We start from the raw sequence: 19,720 nt of genomic DNA, 5'->3' as shown, positions 1-19,720 counted from the left end.
TATTCTTTGTTTATCAGTGTTTGCTGCCTAAAATATGTACAGTAATATCATGATGAAGTTATAATGCAGAGGAAATGTTACAAGTCAGAACTGCGAGACAGCTAATTACTATTCTTATATATCAGACAGATTCTGGCAACCTCAAACCACAACGGTCACAAAATCTTTGACTAATCATATTCTCTACACTGTCGGAATAAACAAATATGGCTATTTTTCCAACTGTGTTTACACAAATGATTGGTGACCGAGAATAAGTGATAACTAACATTCTTTAAAGACACAAAGATATAGTCCAATACTGAAGGGCAATTCAGTCATGAAAGACCATAACATTCACTTTATTCAATTTGGCATTTAGATTAAAGTCAGTTGTGTTTCTTTTCATATGCATTTGAAACAACATGACGAGCTACATCAAAAGGGTTCAATTTGACACAGTGAGAATTAAAATGGTAAAAATGTGAAACATTACAATTGCACACTTCTATTGTGTAATTGTACTGTGTAATTGTTGTATTGTATGCAATACAATATGTCAATTTGACAATGAAAACATCTTGGAAAGTTGATTGTTACGAAGAGGAAAATGCTATTCCATGTCATGCTTCTTATAACAGACTTATAACAGAGATTTCTAATCCGAGCTAATGGCTGGCCCCTATGCATCCAGGAAAGCATTATCATTTCTCAATTACAGAATCACAGTTTTTAACACAGTATCATATACTCTTTGTTTTGTATTAAGTCTAGCTGACCCCGGCCCCCATTTTATCCAGTGTCGTGTTCATTAGAGCACAGCGTTTTCTTCCATTTGTGCCAAGTCAATACGACCGAGGACTTCTATCTATTGCCGCGCCCCAGTTTGTCCGGCACCCCCAGACCTTGTGTGTGTGAAACCCTACCTAACCCCTAGTTCCCCTTTATCTCACGCCTCCTCCCAGTTTGTCCAGAACCCTTAGGCCTTTCTCCAGGTACTCAGCCCGGCTCAGCCAGAAGGACTCCTTATCCTTCATGATGTTGGCCAGCACTGCTCCACCCATGAACACCATGTGTTTACGCCGTGGAGGGTCCTCAATGCGGATCTTAAACTTCTGTACAGAGGGAGGAAAGTAACGGGAAAGGGGAGTGGGTCGAAAGATATATGGTAAACTAAAATGAAGGAACACAACATTTACACAGGTTTACTTATTGTAGTGTGTGTGTGTGTGTGTGTGTGTGTGTGTGTGTGCAAGCGTTCGTGCATGTATGTGTGTGTGCTTACAGAGAGCTTCTCGGTGTCCCCCTGCAGCACCCTCTCCAGGTAGAGCTGTTTGATCTCTCTCTCCAGTCTGGAGGGAAGGCCGGGGTACATGGTGGTGCCTCCAGACAGCACAATGTGCTTGTAGAAGTCAGACCTTCCGGAGGGAGAGGCACATACAACATGGAATCAGACATAAACCATAACGTGTGCGAACAGTTCTCATTCATTTAACGGGTGGGTGAGGGAGATTGAGGTCATCCAGCTATAGATGTATAATATTATGGCTTATATTATACATTTAATACAGCTACCAAACAACTACAATAACCTACACGTATGTAACGACAATATATAATGTGTGTAAACATATGTACACATATATATTACAACTATGTAACGACTACTGTGCAGATCTCTAACTTTAACACGGGCCAACAGTGTATTGTACTGTATAGCTGACCTGACGCTATAGCCTAGCCTCCTCCCATACTTGTGCGACATTAAAACACACAATAGAAAGGTTTACTACAACACATACAGTATGAGACAAAGCTAGCTAGTGGCGTTATGTCCAGCCATTAAACCATATGGAGACCAGCAGCAGGGTGGTGTATCGCTGACCTGAGATCTATGTCAGCAGCCTGGATGGTGTTGAACAGCAGCTCAGCCACACCGGCTCCCTCTACGTTGATGAGGTGGGGCTGGAAGAGGGCCTCAGGGGCCCCAAACCGCTCCCCTCCCACCATCACCTGACGACCATCAGGGAGCTAGAACAGAGAGAGAGTTAGTGAATAATTACAAATTCATAGCTCTTTATTTTCTGAAGTATGGGGTAGAGAGATTTATATGAGGTTATCCTGGGTGTCAGATTGTTTCTGAGTTTTGCAACTTTGCTACATCGTTGCCTTGCCACAGTCCATTTGTTAACAGAGAAACAGATTGCTACCCAAGCTAAAAGAGCATTGATCACATTCATAAGCATTCGGCTCTAATTGACATGTGAGGATAGGGTTAGCTACGGTACTATGTATGACTCCACTAGCACGGTGGTCTCTGTGGCCAGTCTCTGCTCCTGATCTATGTTGTATCCCACGTAGCATAGTTCCTCCTTCATCATGCGGACCGTCTCAAAGTCCGCCGACTGGTTGAAGACATAGCCACGCAGCAACAGCAGCTGAGAGATGAGTCAGAGGTGAAAAAAAACCCAAAGGAGTCTTTTATATTCATCCCCAGAAAGTAATTTTCATTACAAAATAGTTCATGAGGAATGTTTAGTCCTATAGGCTATATATTTGCAAAGATTTTGCATGATGATTGACACGAGGGAGAGAATTAACGTTGCCATATATCCGCTAAAGTTCATTTGAATGCGTCCCAGGTGGTAACCCAAGTAGTGTACTGCATAGGGAATAGGGTGCCATTTGGGACGCGGCCCTTGTACACACCTTGATGAGGTAGCGTGTGATGTCACGCCCTGCGATGTCCAGCCTGCGCGTGAGATGGGGGAGAGAGAAGCCCTCGTATACGGGACAGATGTGAGTCACACCGTCACCCGAATCCACAACCACACCCGTTAGCAACCCTGGAGACAGGAAAGGGCAGGACACACAGGGTCACGTAACAGACGGTATGATGGTGACCGACTGGGTTCGAACCTGCGCCCCCACAAGAATGTGTTATCCTGTTGAGCTAAACGTCTAGGCATTACACTATAGTATGTTCTTATTTACAGTATATATAACAGGGAGAGCCATGTCTGTGGGTCTAGTCTCCCCTTACCCTGGGCATAAAGTGTGAGCACGGCCTGGATGGCCACATAGATGCCATGGAACTGGTAGGTCTCGAACATGACCTCAGCAATCTTCTCCCGGTTCTTAGTGGGGTTCATGGGCGGTTCCGTCAGCAGCACCTTGAATCAAATTCAACTGTATTGATCCCCACACAGCATCACAACATACACAGAGGGCAGAGGAATGTAAAAACTGTTGTTTTTTTTTACTTAAAGACGCAATCCTAACGTTTTATAGAACGTCTAAAACGTAATAGTCTAGAAAAAAACATTGGAAGTTTAACAGACTAAATGCACTTCATACCTAGGTCTCTCTTGCAATTTATTTGTATTTGACCTCAATTAAACTAACATATATACAATAACTGACCTTGCAGTCTGGGGGGCTGATATTGAGGCGCCCAGGGCCAAAGGTGTAGTCCCACAGGTGAAGCATGTCTTCCCAGGAGCGCACGATGCCGTTGTCCATGGGGTAGGACACCTCCAGCATGGAGCGACACTCACTGGCCTCATCACCCACCATCAAGTCCTAAGTTTAGGTTTGGGGGGTCACCAGGGGAGTTGGTTTCGATTTCTTTGATTATTCCGAAATATACAGAGGCTACAGACATGACACTTCGAGATATTACCTCTATATTGTGATTGTCAGAGAGGGAGTTTACAGTCATGTACAATCAAAGGAGAATATGCTCAGCTGAGGAGCAATCATGTTTGGAGAATAACTATTCCCTTGACACATAAGAGTCAGTGTTTATCTTTAGGCTGGAAGTCAACTGTCTCTTTAATTAACCTCACCTTAATCTCGATGTTTCCGACCTTGGTGTTTGAACGAATGACGGGCCGACCCACCAACGCAGGGAAGATGTGCTCGGGGAAGTTGGAGCCAGCGAAGCCACACTTGACAAACTGCATGGAAACCAATATGAAAGAAACATGATGTTGGTAGCTTACACGTTCAATACACTTTCAACATGAGAGGTTAAGGAAATACCAGTCTGCTGAAAAAGTCCTACATTTTTGTGCATTGAGTGGAAATCAAAATGTGACCACAGAGAATGTCACTCATGCTAAACTTCTGCAAAATATTTTCAGTTCAACTTTAAAGGCTGACGTGTCGAACAACTGTATCAAGACAGCAATAACAACAGTGTAAAATGCATCTTGAAATAGTAAATTATACATTCTATTGCTGTCTATTTACCTGTGTGCTTACAACACACACAAAAAAAATCCTGTTGTTTTTACGGTAACTTATTGGCAGCCAGTTACCTGTAAATGACTGTAAAAAAAAAAGGTACAAAAGGTACCAAAGAAACTCTTTGGAATTTACGGTAACATACAGTACCTTTTTTACAGTAACTTACTGGTAACTGGCTGCCAGTAAGTTACTGTAAGAACAACAGGATGTTTTGTGTGTGTTGTAAGCACACAGGTAAATAGACAGCAATATAATGTATCATTTACTATTTCAATATGCATTTTACACTGTTGTTATTGCTGTCTTGATACAGTTGTTCGACACGTCCGCCTTTAAAGTTGAACTGAAAATATTTTGCAGAAGTTTAGCATGAGTGACATTCTCTGTGGTCACATTTTGATTTCCACTCAATGCACAAATGTATGACTTTTTCTGCAGACTGGTCTTTTTGTACAGTGTTTTGTACAGTGTATTTCTTTAAATGTCCTAACTTGTCTTTTTGGCCAAGATACATTCCATAACCTGAAGATGTGCAATACATTCCAATCATTCCCGCGGGATGCCCCAACAGAGTTCATTGCGGCGTGGTCTGCATTTTTCATGCTGCAGGCGATCAGAAATATTGTATTAGAAACACCTCTATTGCATTATTCACAAACTCTCAGCATTCGCAGCTTCAAGTTCAGTAGCCTACCTCTCCTCTCCTAGTTGGACATACGAGATCAAGTGTGCCTATACGTGTGGTCTCAATTAAATAGAGTAGCCTGCCTACCCTGTAAAGCCCAAGGCCTTTTTTACTCAAATACTTCTAGTACGTTGAACTCAAAGTCAATGAAAAGTCATTATTACTTAAAATATTTGTGCTACTGACTCAAAACTAAATGAGAAGTCAAATGAACTAAAAAAAATTAAGGAAGCACTATGCAGAAATTGCTCTGCCATTTCCTTGTTGCTAAAAGGTCCCGTGCGGCTCAGTTGGTAGAGCATGGCGCTTGCAACGCCAGGGTTGTGGGTTCATTCCCCACGGGGGGACCAGGATGAATATGTATGAACTTTCCAATTTGTAAGTCGCTCTGGATAAGAGCGTCAGCTAAATGACTTAAATGTTAAATGTAAAATGTCTATAGTTCGCCTAATTTCAGTTTATGTGACAAAACAAGCAAGTGTAGTGTAGAGAATTATCGTACCATCTAAACCGCTGTGAAATATAATTTCCATAACCAAAAATATTGTATTTTCAGCTGTTTGAAGCTGATGTTCAAAACCGAAAGTAACATTGGTGATTGATTGATTAATCTTATGCTACACAAAGATAAATAACTAGACTTTTTCTAAACCAATCCAATCATTTAGTTAGATTTGGTTGTTCCAGTTTAAATGGCATAGGTAGTCTCCTCACACTGTTCCTAAATCTGGAACTCATTATGGTTGCAGGTGAATAAAAATGTCTGTTGAATTTCCTAACTATGGCTAGATTCAAATAGGAATCACACATCACTTTGCAAGCCAGTCTAATCTGACTTGTAGGTAGGGTTGCAAAATTCTGTTACATTTCTCAGGTTATCTAGTAATCCTAGTTTGAAGATTCCTGGAAATCCTTCAACCAGGATTTTTTTTTAATCTGGACATTTTGGGAAAGTTACTGGAATTTTGCAACCATACTTGCAAACCTGATGTGGCCTGTAAACCATCAGTTTCAGGCCACTGTATTAAGGTAACTGTAACGACTGTCTACTTCGTCCTCCTCCTCAGACGAGGAGAGGCGAGAAGGATCAGATGACCAATACGCAGCGAGGTATGTCGACATCATGAATTTATTAGACAAGACGAACACTGAACCGAACTATACTTGATAAATACAAAATAACAAACAAACAACRTAGACTGACCTGAACATGCAAACTACATAAAATGAAGAACGAACGAACGAGACAGTACCGTGTGGTGCAATAAACACAGACACAGCGACAATCACCCACAAACAAACAGTGAGAACAGCCTACCTTAAATATGGTTCTCAATCAGAGGAACGTCAAACACCTGCCTCTAATTGAGAACCATATCAGGCACATTAAACCCAACATAGAAACACAACACATAGAATGCCCACCCAGCTCACGTCCTGACCAACAAAACAAAGGATTAACACAATAACTAGGGTCAGAACGTGACAGTAACGCTAGGGCTAAAAATAAGGCCTTATGAGATATCAAATCAAATCAAATGTATTTATATAGCCCTTCTTACATCAGCTGATATCTCAAAGTGCTGTACAGAAACCCAGCCTAAAACCCCAAACAGCAAGCAATGCAGGTGTAGAAGCACGGTGGCTAGGAAAAACTCCCTAGAAAGGCCTAGAGAGGAACCTAGAGAGGAACCAGGCTATGAGGGGTGGCCAGTCCTCTTCTGGCTGTGCCGGGTGGAGATTATGACAGAACATGGCCAAGATGTTCAAATGTTCATAAATGACCAGCATGGTCAAATAATAATAATCACAGTAGTTGTCGAGGGTGCAACAAGTCAGCACCTCAGGAGTAAATGTCAGTTGGCTTTTCATAGCCGATCATTAAGAGTATCTCTACCGCTCCTGCTGTCTCTAGAGAGTTGAAAACAGCAGGTCTGGGACAGGTAGCACGTCCGGTGAACAGGTCAGGGTTCCAGATATGTAATGTATTGTCATAAAGAGTTTAATTATAATGACAACACTTGACTAGGAACTCACTTGGTGAAGGCCACAGGACATGAAAATTAACGAATTCAACAACCATGTCTCTAACCAGGTTTCCATTCAACCTTTTTATGTGAGTAAAATGGAAACCGCTAATTTGTCAGTAAACTTTTCAAATGTCAACAAAACAAAATATTCTAGACATGATGGGAACTTTTTGTGTCAGTAAAATTAATTATGCAATAAATGACGGAGGAAACGCTTTTATGCGCAAATATTAATATAATAAACATCATAGCGACGTAAACGTGGAGTCACCCGATGACATGTTGTGTGGTCCTCCCACTGCGACTAGGGAAAGCATGCAGTTTATTACGCTACAGATGTAAATTATCATGAACGTCAGATAAACTCATCGTCTTGCACTCTGTTGATATAATGATCGATGCTTGGCTGCCGTTTGACAAATAAAAAGTATCGGTTTTTGTCTATAATAATATAATCATGTAGCCTATACCTGCACTGTAGGCTATATGCAAATTGTTGGCTAGAGCGCACGTGCCAATACCAAAATGTAGTTATAACGCAACATTTTGGGAAAATATGATAGAAACCCATTTTACTTTTAATTTTTATTCGGTACAATGGAATTTAACGGCAAAAGTATTTTTTTATGTGCACTACATCATCACTCACAGCCTTTTATATGCAACACGTTAATTTGATGAAAACGCATCTCAGGTGTGAAAATGGGCATATTGTTTCAATGCAGATTTTAGAATATTCGCATGAAAATCTGTAGCCAATTGGATGTAAACCTAGTTTATGTCATTACCAAATACAGTCATTGCTGGTAACTACAATTCACTCGAAAAGGCAAGGCACACTGGGAAAGTATATTGGAGCTGTGGTTCAGTGGGGGCTTCACCCCCCCAAAAAATAAACTGATACAACTCAAATCTGGACCCCTTACAGTGTCATAGTGACTCTATCGGTTTGAGTAATGACTACAAAATCACTTTAAGTAACTGTATTCACTTAAGTGCAACTGGTTTCCTCCCCCCAACATTGTAATGACAGCACATTGGGGTTTACAGTGTATGCATGGGCAGAGAATCACGTGGCTGTTATCTTTCCAAGGAAATTGACTTAAATAGTATTATGCTATAGTTTACTACAGTGTCTGTAAATAAATATTGATCATGGAAAGAAGTGGAGGGCGGACAACGAACGTGATTCGAGGTGCAATCCAAAAATATGACCATCACTGAAAAGGAAAAGGCGCAACCTGCGCATACCATGGTGAGCGAGCGTCGCGCCTTTTCCTTTTCAATAGGCTAAATATTAATTGCCCATGTATTTGTCTCTACCTACAAATAGTCCCACTCCTAAAAGGTAGGCTATATCGTATATGCAAAACGTACTGTAGCTCAAGAGAAAGTGCAAGTGTCCGCTGTCATCATTCTTGCTGCTTCAAGTTCAGTAGCCTGACATATCCTCTTGGACATGCGAGATACAGGTGCCGTATTGTCTCAATTAAATAGAGTAGGCTATATGCATGGGCGGAGAAGCACGGGGCAGATAAATACAAATAAACTACATTTCTAAATATGATTTGGCTATAGTTTACTACATTGCCATGGAATAGAAAGGCCTATTGATCACCAATATCTGTCTCTGTCTGAAAATCGTATCTCAAAAGAAAGTGCAAGTGTCCGCTCTCTCTCCAACTATGCTCTCGTCAAACTACTGTACGTCTAGCCTACTGGTTTATATAGCCCAGTAAAACCGATCGATAGTCTAATATAATGGGCCACGTGATAATCTCTGGTAATTTAATCAAACCTATTTCTTAGATTATTTCTGCGCATTTGTTTATTGCCTATAGGGCGCAAAATTGCTGGGACAATAGCTGCCAAACAAGCTGCGTCACACACCTAAAATAACATTTCGCGACTTAGGTTGGGTTCGGGGCCAGTTCTTGCGGGAGCAGGTGGGAGTCGGGCATAAAGCCAGAGAGAGTGGGCGGGTGCAGCATTAAAAACTGCGGTTGCGAGCGGGATTAAGAAATCAGTCCCGCCTAGACCTCTATTCCAATCACTAGCACCAGCCGCAAGTGTGGAGGCTGGGCAAGTAAACTCTTGTAGCTCATAAATCTATGTTGTACTTCTGCAGGACATGAAGTTTAAAGGGTCTTTCAATATCCATTTGTTTCGTGCAGATGAACTCAAGAAGCAAGAAGCATGAGGAATTGAGAATTATCTCAGAAATGATTGGGTTGTGTTCCTTTCCTGCTTCCCCTCCAATAACAGCTCACTCCAACACATCACCACCATGTATGGCAGTTTGTGTGAATAAGAGGAGTCGGCTGTGACAAGTCCAGACAGATGTGCACTCATAACAGACCCACACCCCAACCTACTACCTGCGCAGAGAGCAGCATTCTACATAGGCTTCTACAATATACTGTTTTAAGTGACTCTCTGTTACCACATTTATGAATTAAATGTTGCAACTTTGTAGCAGGATATTAGAAAATAACTTAACTGTGCTGTTATCAATACACAACACAGCATTTTAGGGGCCCTAAGTGAGATATGGTTGCAACTGTATAACAGACTTCATGCAATTCTACTTATTTTACCGTGGGGCAGAGATACATTTTTGCTCTTTTAAAGTAGGTTTTCTGCAGTGCTACACATATTGCCATGGGGCGGAGGGAGATCATTGATTTCAATGTCATAACAAATTTCCTGCAATCCTACCAAGATACTTCATTTTTAAAGAGAATTTCCAGCCATTCTACCCAATTTGCCATGGTGTGGAGAGAAATGTTTGCAGTTTTACAGCAAATGTCCTGCAATTCTACACATTTTCCCATGACTTATTCCATATTAATGATATCTGAGTGAGAGTGACTAACAAAATCAGTGAGGGCCCCCTGGAGGTCTGGGACCCTGGGCACGTGCCCTGAGTGCCCGGTCAGGATTCGGCCATGATTACTACAAATTAAGATAACTGGCTAGACTAATTTACCAATCTGAAAATTGTTAGCTGACATGGTTTTTTTTGGGGGGGGGGTCAGGGACAAATACAATTGATTAAGATATAGCGTCACACACGTACATTACTTCTTGCAGGTTGTTAAATTCCAATTATGCATACACTCCTAATTCATTCCCAAATCCTAAATGAACATTCAATATTATAATTGTTTTACTCGGTGGGGTAGTGATAAAACAATTAAAGTAATTAAAACAACGTTCTGTCGACATATTCACTCACCCCTGTGCCATTGTCACAGACGACAACCTTTCTGCCCTCGCTGTCCATGTTCCACTGATGCTGAGTGAAGGTACCTCTATATATTCCCTCCCGTTGGGGCTCTCAACGCAGGCGGGCTAGTCCAATTAAGCAACACTTAATTTCTTTCTAAGCACACGGGGAAAGATTCTTGCAAAATGCAAAATACGAGGGACTGCAGCAAATTCTTCTTCCTTCAATAACGTGAAGTGTGGGCGGGGTCGAGACTAGTGGGGGCAGGAGAAAATACAAGGAATTGGCGTAGGTCTACAGGTAGGCTATGTGTCAATCTCACTGTCTAATTGTTGGTCACAAATCAACTCTAATTGTTAAATTATTAAAAAGTGAAGTCAGAGGATGATGCCGTCAAACCCAGCGCATATGAATCCTCCTCCCAAACAAACAAACAACCTATGGCTTCATCCTCTTGATCACTGTCCAATATTCGCTCATTTTCACCTTTAAACGCTCATGCCTCGTTCGTGCAGACTTCGACATCAGGTTTGGATCAACATTGTTTCATTGATTCCAAATTCATACACAACCAGACACATTTCTACAAAATACTTATTTTCCAATGAATACATCGCACAACAATGTATTGTTTGGCGATATTAATATGGGTATACATACAAAGATGCAACAGTCATATATATGAACCAGGTGGTTATGCTGTCCTCAAAGGTTTATAGGCACATCAAGGAGTTGTGCTTCACGTTCACCCTTAGGCTACTTATCAATCTTGCTTTTATATTTCGTAGTTTCATTTCATTCCTCTCCCATTCACTCACTTACTGTTTAGCTCTGAAAGGCCATGCATGTATGAAGTACATCTATAGAGAGAGCAGTGCAGAGGATTCCACACACTGAATGATGCCTCATTCAACAGTCTAAAGAATATACCAGGTTTGAATAATATTATAATGGGGACGTTTTGGACACATCATACAAAGCAGCATAGTTATACAGTTGTTACATTGTCATAACAGAAGAAGAATGTTAAACTATCTAATCTAAATGCAAATGTGTGGTGATGACGTGGGATTTCTTTTCCATACATAACAACATTGTCTGGAGCCGAAGTCTATTTGTTGTTCTGTTAGCTTTCGGGAACAGTAATGGTTTACAACGGTGGCTAAATGGAAGTGGAACTTACAAGAGTTCCGTGTGGCTGTGATGCCCACAGAACTATGATACCCACGGAATGAAAGTAGAATGGGAATCTGTAGTTCCTTTTTAAGGCAGTGACGTGTAGGCCTATGAGGAGAAATGCAGACCTGTCTGTTCCAATCACTGATCATAAGCAGTTCTGAGTTGACTAACGACTGCTCATGTAAGAAACCAACAGCCTACCGAAGGCATTGTTCATCGTAAGGGGCAAATTAAGAAACGGGATTAAAGCTAGTACTCAATGATAGACTACTAAAAAATAGACCCTCTATGAGTTGAAACCGGTCAAAACATATGATATTATAATTCAGGTTTGGTATTTACTCTAACTCTAAGACTGTGACTATGTATAGTATTTCTATAAATAATGTGCCTGAGAATAGTTATTGCTGTTATAGAATATGTTATTGCTCCTGACTGACTGACTGACTGACTACCCACGTTCCAGCCCAAATCTACAGGACAGAGAATTGTAGTTGATAGTTCTTTGTACAAGTCAGCAGCACAGTCATAAAGTACTACAGTGGCTTGCGAAAGTATTCAACCCCCTTTGCATTTTTCCTATTTTGTTGCCTTACAACCTGTAATTAAAATAGATTTTGGGGGGGTTTGTATCATTTCATTTACACAACATGCCTACCACTTTAAAGATGCAAAATATTTTTCATTGTGAAACAGACAAGAAATAAGACAAAAAAATGGAGAACTTGAGCGTGCATACCTATTCACCCCCCCCCAAAGTCAATACTTTGTAGAGTCACCTTTTGCAGTAATTACAGCTGCAAGTCTCTTGGGGTATGTCTCTATAAGCTTGGCACATCTAGCCACTGGGATTTTTGCCTATTGTTCAAGGCAAAACTGCTCTAGCTCCTTCAAGTTGGATGGGATCGCTGGTGTACAGCAATCTTTAAGTCATATGACAGATTCTCAATTGGATTGAGGTCTGGGCTTTGACTAGGCCATTCCAAGACATTTAAATGTTTCCCCTTGAACCACTCGAGTGTTGCTTCAGCAGTATGCTTAGGGTCTTTGTCCTGCTGGAAGGTGAACCTTCGTCCCAGTCTCAAATCTATGGAAGACTGAAACAGGTTTCCCTCAATAATTTCCCTGTATTTAGCGCCATCCGTCATTCCTTAAATTCTGACCAGTTTCCCAATCCATGACGATGAACAACACCCCCACAGCATGATGCTGCCACTACCATGCTTCACTGTGGGGATGGTGTTCTCTGGGTGATGAGAGGTGTTGGGTTTGCCCCAGACATAGCGTTTTCCTTGATGGCCAAAAAGCTCAATTTTAGTCTTATCTGACCAGAGTACCTTCTTCCATATGTTTGGGGAGTCTCCCACATGCCTATTGGCGAACACCAAACGGGTTTGCTTATTTTCTTCTTTAAGCAATTGCTTTTTTCTGACCACTCTTCCGTAAAGCCCAGCTCTGTGGAGTGTACGGCTTAAAGTGGTCCTATGGACAGATACTCCAATCTCCGCTGTGGAGATTTGCATATCTTTGGTCTCTTTGTTGCCTCTCTGATTAATGCCCTTCTTGCCTGGTCCATGAGTTTTGGTGGGCGGCCCTCTCTTGGCAGGTTTGTTGTGGTGCCATATTCTTTCCATTTTTGAATAATGGATTAATGGTGCTCAGTGGGATGTTCAAAGTTTGGGATATTTTTTATAACCTAACCCTGATCTGTACTTCTCCACAACTTTGTCCCTGAACTGTTTGGAGAGCTCCTTGGTCTTCATAGTGCTGCTTTCTTGGTGGTGCCCCTTGCTTAGGGGTGTTGCAGACTCTGGGGCCTTTCAGAACAGGTGTATACATACTGAGATCATGTGACAGATCATGTGACACTTAGATTGCACACAGGTGGACTTTATTTAACTAATTCTGTGACTTCTGAATGTAATTGGTTGCACCAGATCTTATTTAGAGGCTTCATAGCAAAGGGGGTGAATACATATGCACGCACCACTTTTCCATTTTTTTGAATTCTTTGAAACAAGTCATTTTTAAAATTTCACTTCACCAATTTGGACTATTTTGTGTATGACCATTACATGAAATCCAAATAAAAATCTATTTAAATTACAGGTTGTAATGCAACAAAATAGGAAAAACGCCAAGGGGAGTGAATACTTTTGCAAGGCACTGTAAATAACCGTGTACCTCACAGTCATGTGCGATGGTGCATTTTAAGTGCATGTGTTTGTGGATGGTCCAATCCCCAACCCACCACCCCTCCCCATTCTTCCACTAGCAACCACATCAAGTGTCCATATCAAGTCTTTTGTCAAAGTGTTCAATCCCAACTCACAGACAGATAGTACTTCTACAGTGTCTATATTGTCTCTATATCTGTGGGACCGGGGCTTCCTGGCTGAAAACCAATTATAGCATCTCTCTTGAGGACTCAACCAATTAGAGCCTCTCTCCAGCTGCGCTCAATGACCCGACCTCAGGATTCAAACTCGCTGTCGCTGCTGACGGAGATGTCGGGGGTGGAGGCTCCGGTGCCCCGGGGGCCGGTGCCAGTGCTGCAGTCGCTGGCCTCGGGGCTGCCCGGGTGACAGGGGGAGGCAGCCAGCAGGCGGGGGTGGTGGGCGTGGTGCTCCTGGACAGAACCCTCAGGGGAGCATCCGGAAGGCAGGTGGGTGGGGTCCTGCTGCAGTCTGGGAACAGGGAGAAGGAGATCGTGAAGTTAGTTTTAGAGACACATTGTTGGTTGAAGTGTTACCTAAGTGGTACACTTTGTGACTAATCGTGGCGCTTTTGTATTGAGGTAAAACAATAATCAATTGGCTCACACTGAAAAAGCAGTCTTTTGATAAATTGCTTCATTTTTCAGTTTAGAATTCAGAACATCTTCAACAAGACACAGCAAGTCAAAGGTTCAAGCTGAGTAACCTCCTCTCTTGCCTTGACTTGAGTCTTGACGTACCTGTTCTTTGCCGACGCGGCCCTGTCTCTCTGGCGTCGGTTCTTGAACCAGTTGCCAACCTGTGTGGGCGTGAGTCCCGTTGCCTGGGCCAGGTGCCGTTTCCTGGACGGGTTTGGGTAGGGGTCCTGGAGGTACCACTCCCTGAGCAGGCTACGAGTTCTCTCCTTGGAGACATAAAGGACACAACAATGGTCAGTTCCCTGCTTCATGTAACCAACAGTGTTCCTAATAATCTATATATTTCACAATCAGAAATGACATATGCAGCATATGGGTGTGATATATTTCATTAGGCTACTCCATTGATATTGTTAAGAGACGATTTCCGGCAGGGGAAGCCATGCTGAAAAGAATCGTATTAAATTGGATTTAAGGGATAATAACTATAATCTACATTATTAACATAAAGATGTTATACTGTATATTGGCTCAGGATAAAAGGGCTTAGTACTGGAGAGAGGGCTAGATGCCTTACGATTAGTAGAGGTTTATACTTTGTGGGGCAGCAAGATGATTTGCCTGCAGTACCTGACTCTACCACAAGAGGGGAATGTAACGGGGGAGTTGGGACATTAACTAAACTCCACTTGACCTACTGTACTATCTATAGCAAAAGTCAGTGCTCAGCCTCAGACCCTTCACCTAATGGTCTTGCACAGACATTAACCATTCAATATTGTCAACAACATCCTGGGCCAGAGAGTGACATAGGTTGTTTCTGTGGAAATATGACCTGCTCAAAGTGTGTATCTGCCCAGGGTTAAGTCTAGGACTACTCAGTCAGTCACAATCTTTTTTGTGCTGTGTGTAGCTACTGTATCTTCTAAAATGACCTATTCCCTGCTCTGTTTCAAGTGATTTCATATGCATTTAATAGTGATTTTGTTGGTTGAAGTGCATTTCGAAGCAACCAAAATCCTGCAATGGCTAACAGGAATAGGGATGCCTTATGCCTGTGTTTTTTGTTTTCCAAAGATAACTGATGATGTCTATACTGACATCCAAAAGGTAAAACACTGTTACGCCCAACATTTCTCCCTAGACCTAATGATTGTCAGCTTGGTTCCATAGACCTTTGCGTTGGAGTGATGTTGACTGCTACAGTAACCTGGGCGGGATCCAAAAACGGAATACCTCTCTGTTTCACTACTGTTTCACTTCAATAGTGAAAGGTTCCGGTATTCAGTGGAATCGCCTCCTAAGCAATATCAAAGACACTGGCCATCCAGCACCAAGGAGAGTGGTACTTCTTTTTTAAAAGTTTGTTTGACGTTGTATTATCGTTGTCCTGTCCTCTGTTATTTGTGTAACCGAGTGTAGCCTAGTAGATAGGTCTACTGTGCAGCATAACCTCCAACGTTTATGTTACTTATTTTTCTGAACCACTCCAAAAAGAAGTTCCTTTGCAGGAAAATAAAGTTATTCTATTCTATCCCAGGCTAGGTGATTGCTCTGGTGGAAACTCCAGAGTAAAAGGGAGCTTGGCTTATACCGCCACAGGTGGTCCCTGACACACAAGGTTTATACTGTTGCAAACTGACTCCCTCTGTGTCTGCATCCCAAATGGCACCCTATTCCCAATGTAGTCACTACTTTTGACCAGGGCCCATAGAGCTTGGGTCAAAAGTAGTGCACTATATAGGGAATAGAGTGCCATTTGGGACACAACACATGCACTATAGCCTACAGCCTATAGCAGCACAGTCCCCATTCAACATGCTCTTATGGAGCTCTTTAACCACAGGATTACTGCAGGTTGAAGTAGCCTGAAATCTAGACCTGTTTTGTGCTAACAGTTCCCCTCCTTGTACTCTGTGTCATATGAAGAATGGATTGTTGTCACAAAAAGATTGTTACCCAGGCTAAGGGTGAAGAGCAGAAGCATCTCTTCTCACCTATGTCATTTACATGCTGAGATTTTTCTTTAATGAAAATACTTTAAAAAACAAATATATATTTTGTGTAGCCTATTGAGTCTTGATTTGGCGGACATTGCTTGTTTCTTGGCTATAACATTTAGCCTGTAATTCATAAGGTTGGTGATGTTTTTTTGTTTTGTGAATCCACACAAAGACGCTAATGCATATTGCCAGTGGTTCAGCAGAGAGACTGTAGACAATCATGTATTGGTCTGTCTCTCAGTAAAGGAAGTGACATGTGCAGCCATATTACTACAGACAAGATATGTCCTGTTTGAAACTTTGCCATCGAACTTTGCCATCAAACTCAAAGCAGTGAATGGTAGAAAGTGAAACGCTATAAAATTACATATTAGAACATAATTTAACAGGATCTCTGTGGGAAACACCATTGCATTAATGTGTTTCACTATAGAAATAGCCTACAGCCTCTTATGTGAAAAACTTTTACTATGTCTAACCTAACCTTGCAGGAGGGTATTGACCTTATTATCTATAGACTGAGTTAACAGAGATCAGGACTGGAGAAAAAGAGAGAACCCTTGTCAGTGACTCAGTGTCATTAGCAACTGAAGCGCTCAGGAACTATTGGGGACTTGATATGCCAAGGTGCCATAATGGGACCATCTGAAGTTATTTCAGATTTTTTTGTTTAGTTTAACCTTTATTTAACTAGGCAAGTCAGTTAAGAACAAATTCTTATTTACAATGACGCCCAAGGAACAGTGGGTTAACTGCCTTGTTCAGGGGCAGAACGACAGATGTTTCAGTGTAAGAATTTCAAAATGTTTTACAAATTAACAATTGACAGTGAGTCAGCCCAGTAGGCTACATACATTATTGGTTACAGTCAGATATTAGTTATAGCCAGTTAGTGTATATAGACATATGTATGATGAAGGTGCGTAACTATAGGTATGGTGCGAAAGAATAATACTTACAGCTTGGTGTCTCACCTTAAAGCAGTGCGTCTTCTGTTCGCCGTCCCAGATGGTGCGAGGCAGTGGGAACTTCTTCCGGATACGGTACTTCTCCACCGGTCCCAGGGGACGGCCCCGGAGCCGCTCTGCCTCGCGATAATGCGCGTCCAGCCACAGATCTTGGAGTTTGGCGTGAGACTCGCGTGTAAAGCGGTGACTCTGGAGGATCTGGTAAAGCGCCTCGAAGTTTCCTCCGTGGAAGGCGACCAGCGCCCGGGCGCGCATCACTGACTCGTGGCGGTTGAGAGCCTCCCCGGCGGAGCCAGGGACAGCATCAGGCAGGGACCATAAGAACCGCCCCAGGCGCTCGATGTCGCCGGTCTCCTCGAGGTTCTCGCACACCCGAGCCACTTGTTCCGGAGTGAACATAGGCAAAGGGAACATCTTTCCCCTTTTTCGTTCTTCTCAGACTTTGTCAACAAATAAAATAGTCTATATTATCATATATCTAAAAAAAAACAAAATGTTGGTTCAGCTAAATGGACATGGCCAATGGTCATATCATTCCAATTGTCTGGTGCGTGAATTGTCCTTTTACGCACCACGTCCCAGTGAGCCTCCCAGTGATGCGGATGTTTAGTTGAATCAAATATAGTTTTGTAGTAAAAATAAATCTGATTGGCAGCGAGTTCCTTATGTAAGTTGTTTCTCCTGTCTTTTCCCGGTATTGGCAAGTGATGCTATATTTGACAACAGTCGCGTCGGAGCCAGGCACTTCCTGGAGTTCGGTCGCTTCTAGTAGGCTAAAGAAAGAACGAAAGAACGCCAGGAGTCAACCTGTATTTATAGATAGAAACAATTAGCATCTTTGTAGATGTTTTGAGAGGGATTATGCGCCTCGCAGTCATTAGCCACTTAGCGGGGGGTAATGTGTATAGAGGTGACAGCCTGATCAGATTGTTTGTTTTAGCCGAGGGATACATTGACTGTCAGGATGATTGGGAAGCTAACAACAAAGATATTTAATTGGTCTGATCTGCATGATTGGCCGGCCGGGGGAAATCCATTACAGGCCAAAGGACAGGGAGGAGGATGTGGGGAAGAGAAGAGAAGAGATGAGGAAATTGTGTGTAATCAAGCGTTTTTTTACCCATTTGGCCTGGTTGGTATTTACCAGAAAGTTAAATCACCTAAATATAATGAAGTGATACATAATCGATAACTTTTCTATAACCAATCACTCGATAATTGGAATAGTAGAATAGTGACATATTATTGTTGTGTTTATAATAATGTGATAAAATGTTTGGTTTAAAAACATCTATATTTGACTCTTACGTATAGTTTTAGTTTACAGTTTGTCAACAAATTATTATAGGTCTTCGGTAAATTGTGAGTATATTTTAGATAGGCCTAACCCAAACCTAAGTAATTGTATTCAGATGTGTTTTTTTGTTTGTTGTTGTTTTTTAATCCTGGTGGATGGATGCACCCTGGCTCATAACATGTATGGGTTATAGATGACAGACCGCTTCACAGCCATAGTGTATGCTCTGATTTTAATGAGGTTTGAATCTGAGCGCCAGAGCTACGGTGCTTAGGCCTTGGCAATCTGTATCTGTATCACATACCCGGCGGCCGCTTCCATTTGCCCACGGCGAAATTTCCGAGATGCATGTTTGGCAAAGCTGCTAAGCATCCTCTCAACGCTCCCGACAAAAGTAATCGCCTTTTAATTAAAGTGGACACTCATACGGTAGACGTATCCTCCGCCACCCCGGTCCGTCCCCGGGTCAGGATAGTTTTTTTTTAAACGTCTCTGGAGGCAGGGTGATGGACGGCAGTGTTACTCGGGGACACGGTATTATATAATCCTGCTTCATGGGTTCAATCCCTTTCTGATTTTATTAATCAATCTTTAGGGGACACTTTTTTATTAATCCGGTTTAGAATAAGCATCTGTCCACGAATGCGGTACAACAAGCACACATGATAAACTATATTATATGAGAATAGGCTATAGGGAATTGATATATGCTCTATAGCATATTAGATTATAGCCTATAGCTTTTCTATTTCATTCAACAGATCTGGATCTTTAGGCACATTGCATATTCTTTTTTAATTATTCATCATTGTATTTATTAAGCTACTGTTTTGTTTAGGGGAATACTGTTAATATGTTTGTGTATGGTGGTGGAGGTGGGTTGGGGTCAATTCAGGAAAATCCTATTTGAAAATAAATGTTATTTTTTTATTCTTGAATTGGAATTTCATTTAGTCTCCGGGAATTGATGGAATTGACAGTAACCCTGGACAGTTTACATCCATGTCGCATTCGCATTCGCTCCACAGGTAGTATTACCATTTCATTTTCATTTTCATCACAGTACAACGGTTTGATTTGTTTGATCTTAGCTAGCTACATAGCCGTCTTTGTATCAAAGATAATTGTGTAGTTATTGAGGTTCGCTAGCCAGCTATTTTCGTCCTAACGTAACGTAACGTAGTCAACACTGCTAGCTAGCCAGCTAGCCAGCTAGCCACCGAATAGCAGCACTGCAGAAACGAT

At 41.9% G+C, this 19,720-nt stretch overlaps 2 protein-coding genes across 3 annotated transcripts; both read right to left on the bottom strand.

Moving 5' to 3' along the window:
- Positions 1–302: 302 nt before the first annotated feature.
- LOC111952960 (actin-related protein 2) lies at positions 303–10,972 on the bottom strand. The gene is made up of 9 exons (XM_023972007.2): positions 10,184–10,972; positions 3,828–3,938; positions 3,403–3,561; positions 3,023–3,152; positions 2,689–2,825; positions 2,268–2,417; positions 1,865–2,010; positions 1,265–1,397; positions 303–1,094 (listed from the first exon to the last, which is right to left on the bottom strand). The coding sequence occupies exons 1-9, from the start codon at positions 10,229–10,231 to the stop codon at positions 924–926; spliced, it is 1,185 nt and encodes a 394-aa protein (XP_023827775.1). The 5' UTR covers positions 10,232–10,972; the 3' UTR covers positions 303–923.
- A 131-nt stretch (positions 10,973–11,103) lies between these two features.
- Positions 11,104–17,958, bottom strand: LOC111952936 (homeobox protein SIX6-like). Of its 2 annotated transcripts, none has more exons than XM_023971968.2 (3): positions 17,170–17,958; positions 14,310–14,473; positions 11,104–14,040 (listed from the first exon to the last, which is right to left on the bottom strand). In XM_023971968.2, exons 1-3 carry the CDS (start codon positions 17,590–17,592, stop codon positions 13,827–13,829), a joined length of 801 nt encoding a protein of 266 aa, XP_023827736.1. In that variant the 5' UTR covers positions 17,593–17,958; the 3' UTR covers positions 11,104–13,826. The 2 variants fall into 2 exon arrangements, with proteins under 2 accessions (XP_023827736.1, XP_023827745.1); XM_023971977.2 differs by having other exon boundaries at positions 17,185–17,958.
- Between the last annotated feature and the right edge of the window lie 1,762 nt (positions 17,959–19,720).

The sequence above is a fragment of the Salvelinus sp. IW2-2015 genome, linkage group LG3 (genome assembly GCF_002910315.2).
Source record: "Salvelinus sp. IW2-2015 linkage group LG3, ASM291031v2, whole genome shotgun sequence".
Taxonomy (NCBI): Eukaryota; Metazoa; Chordata; class Actinopteri; order Salmoniformes; family Salmonidae; genus Salvelinus; species Salvelinus sp. IW2-2015.
Note: the sequence above shows the minus strand (reverse complement) of the source record. Positions and strands in the feature narration are given on the sequence as shown.

Coding starts and splice junctions, on each gene's coding strand:
- LOC111952936 (XM_023971968.2), bottom strand. CDS start 17,592: ATGTTCCCTTTGCCTATGTTCACTCCGGAACAAGTGGCTCGGGTGTGC. Junction 14,474..17,169: donor TTAAGGTGAGACACCAAGCT/GTAAGTATTATT, acceptor TATGTCTCCAAG/GAGAGAACTCGTAGCCTGCT. Junction 14,041..14,309: donor GCCGCGTCGGCAAAGAACAG/GTACGTCAAGAC, acceptor CCCTGTTCCCAG/ACTGCAGCAGGACCCCACCC.
- LOC111952960 (XM_023972007.2), bottom strand. CDS start 10,231: ATGGACAGCGAGGGCAGAAAGGTTGTCGTCTGTGACAATGGCACAGGG. Junction 3,939..10,183: donor TCTGTGACAATGGCACAGGG/GTGAGTGAATAT, acceptor GTTTCCATGCAG/TTTGTCAAGTGTGGCTTCGC. Junction 2,418..2,688: donor TCACACGCTACCTCATCAAG/GTGTGTACAAGG, acceptor CTCATCTCTCAG/CTGCTGTTGCTGCGTGGCTA.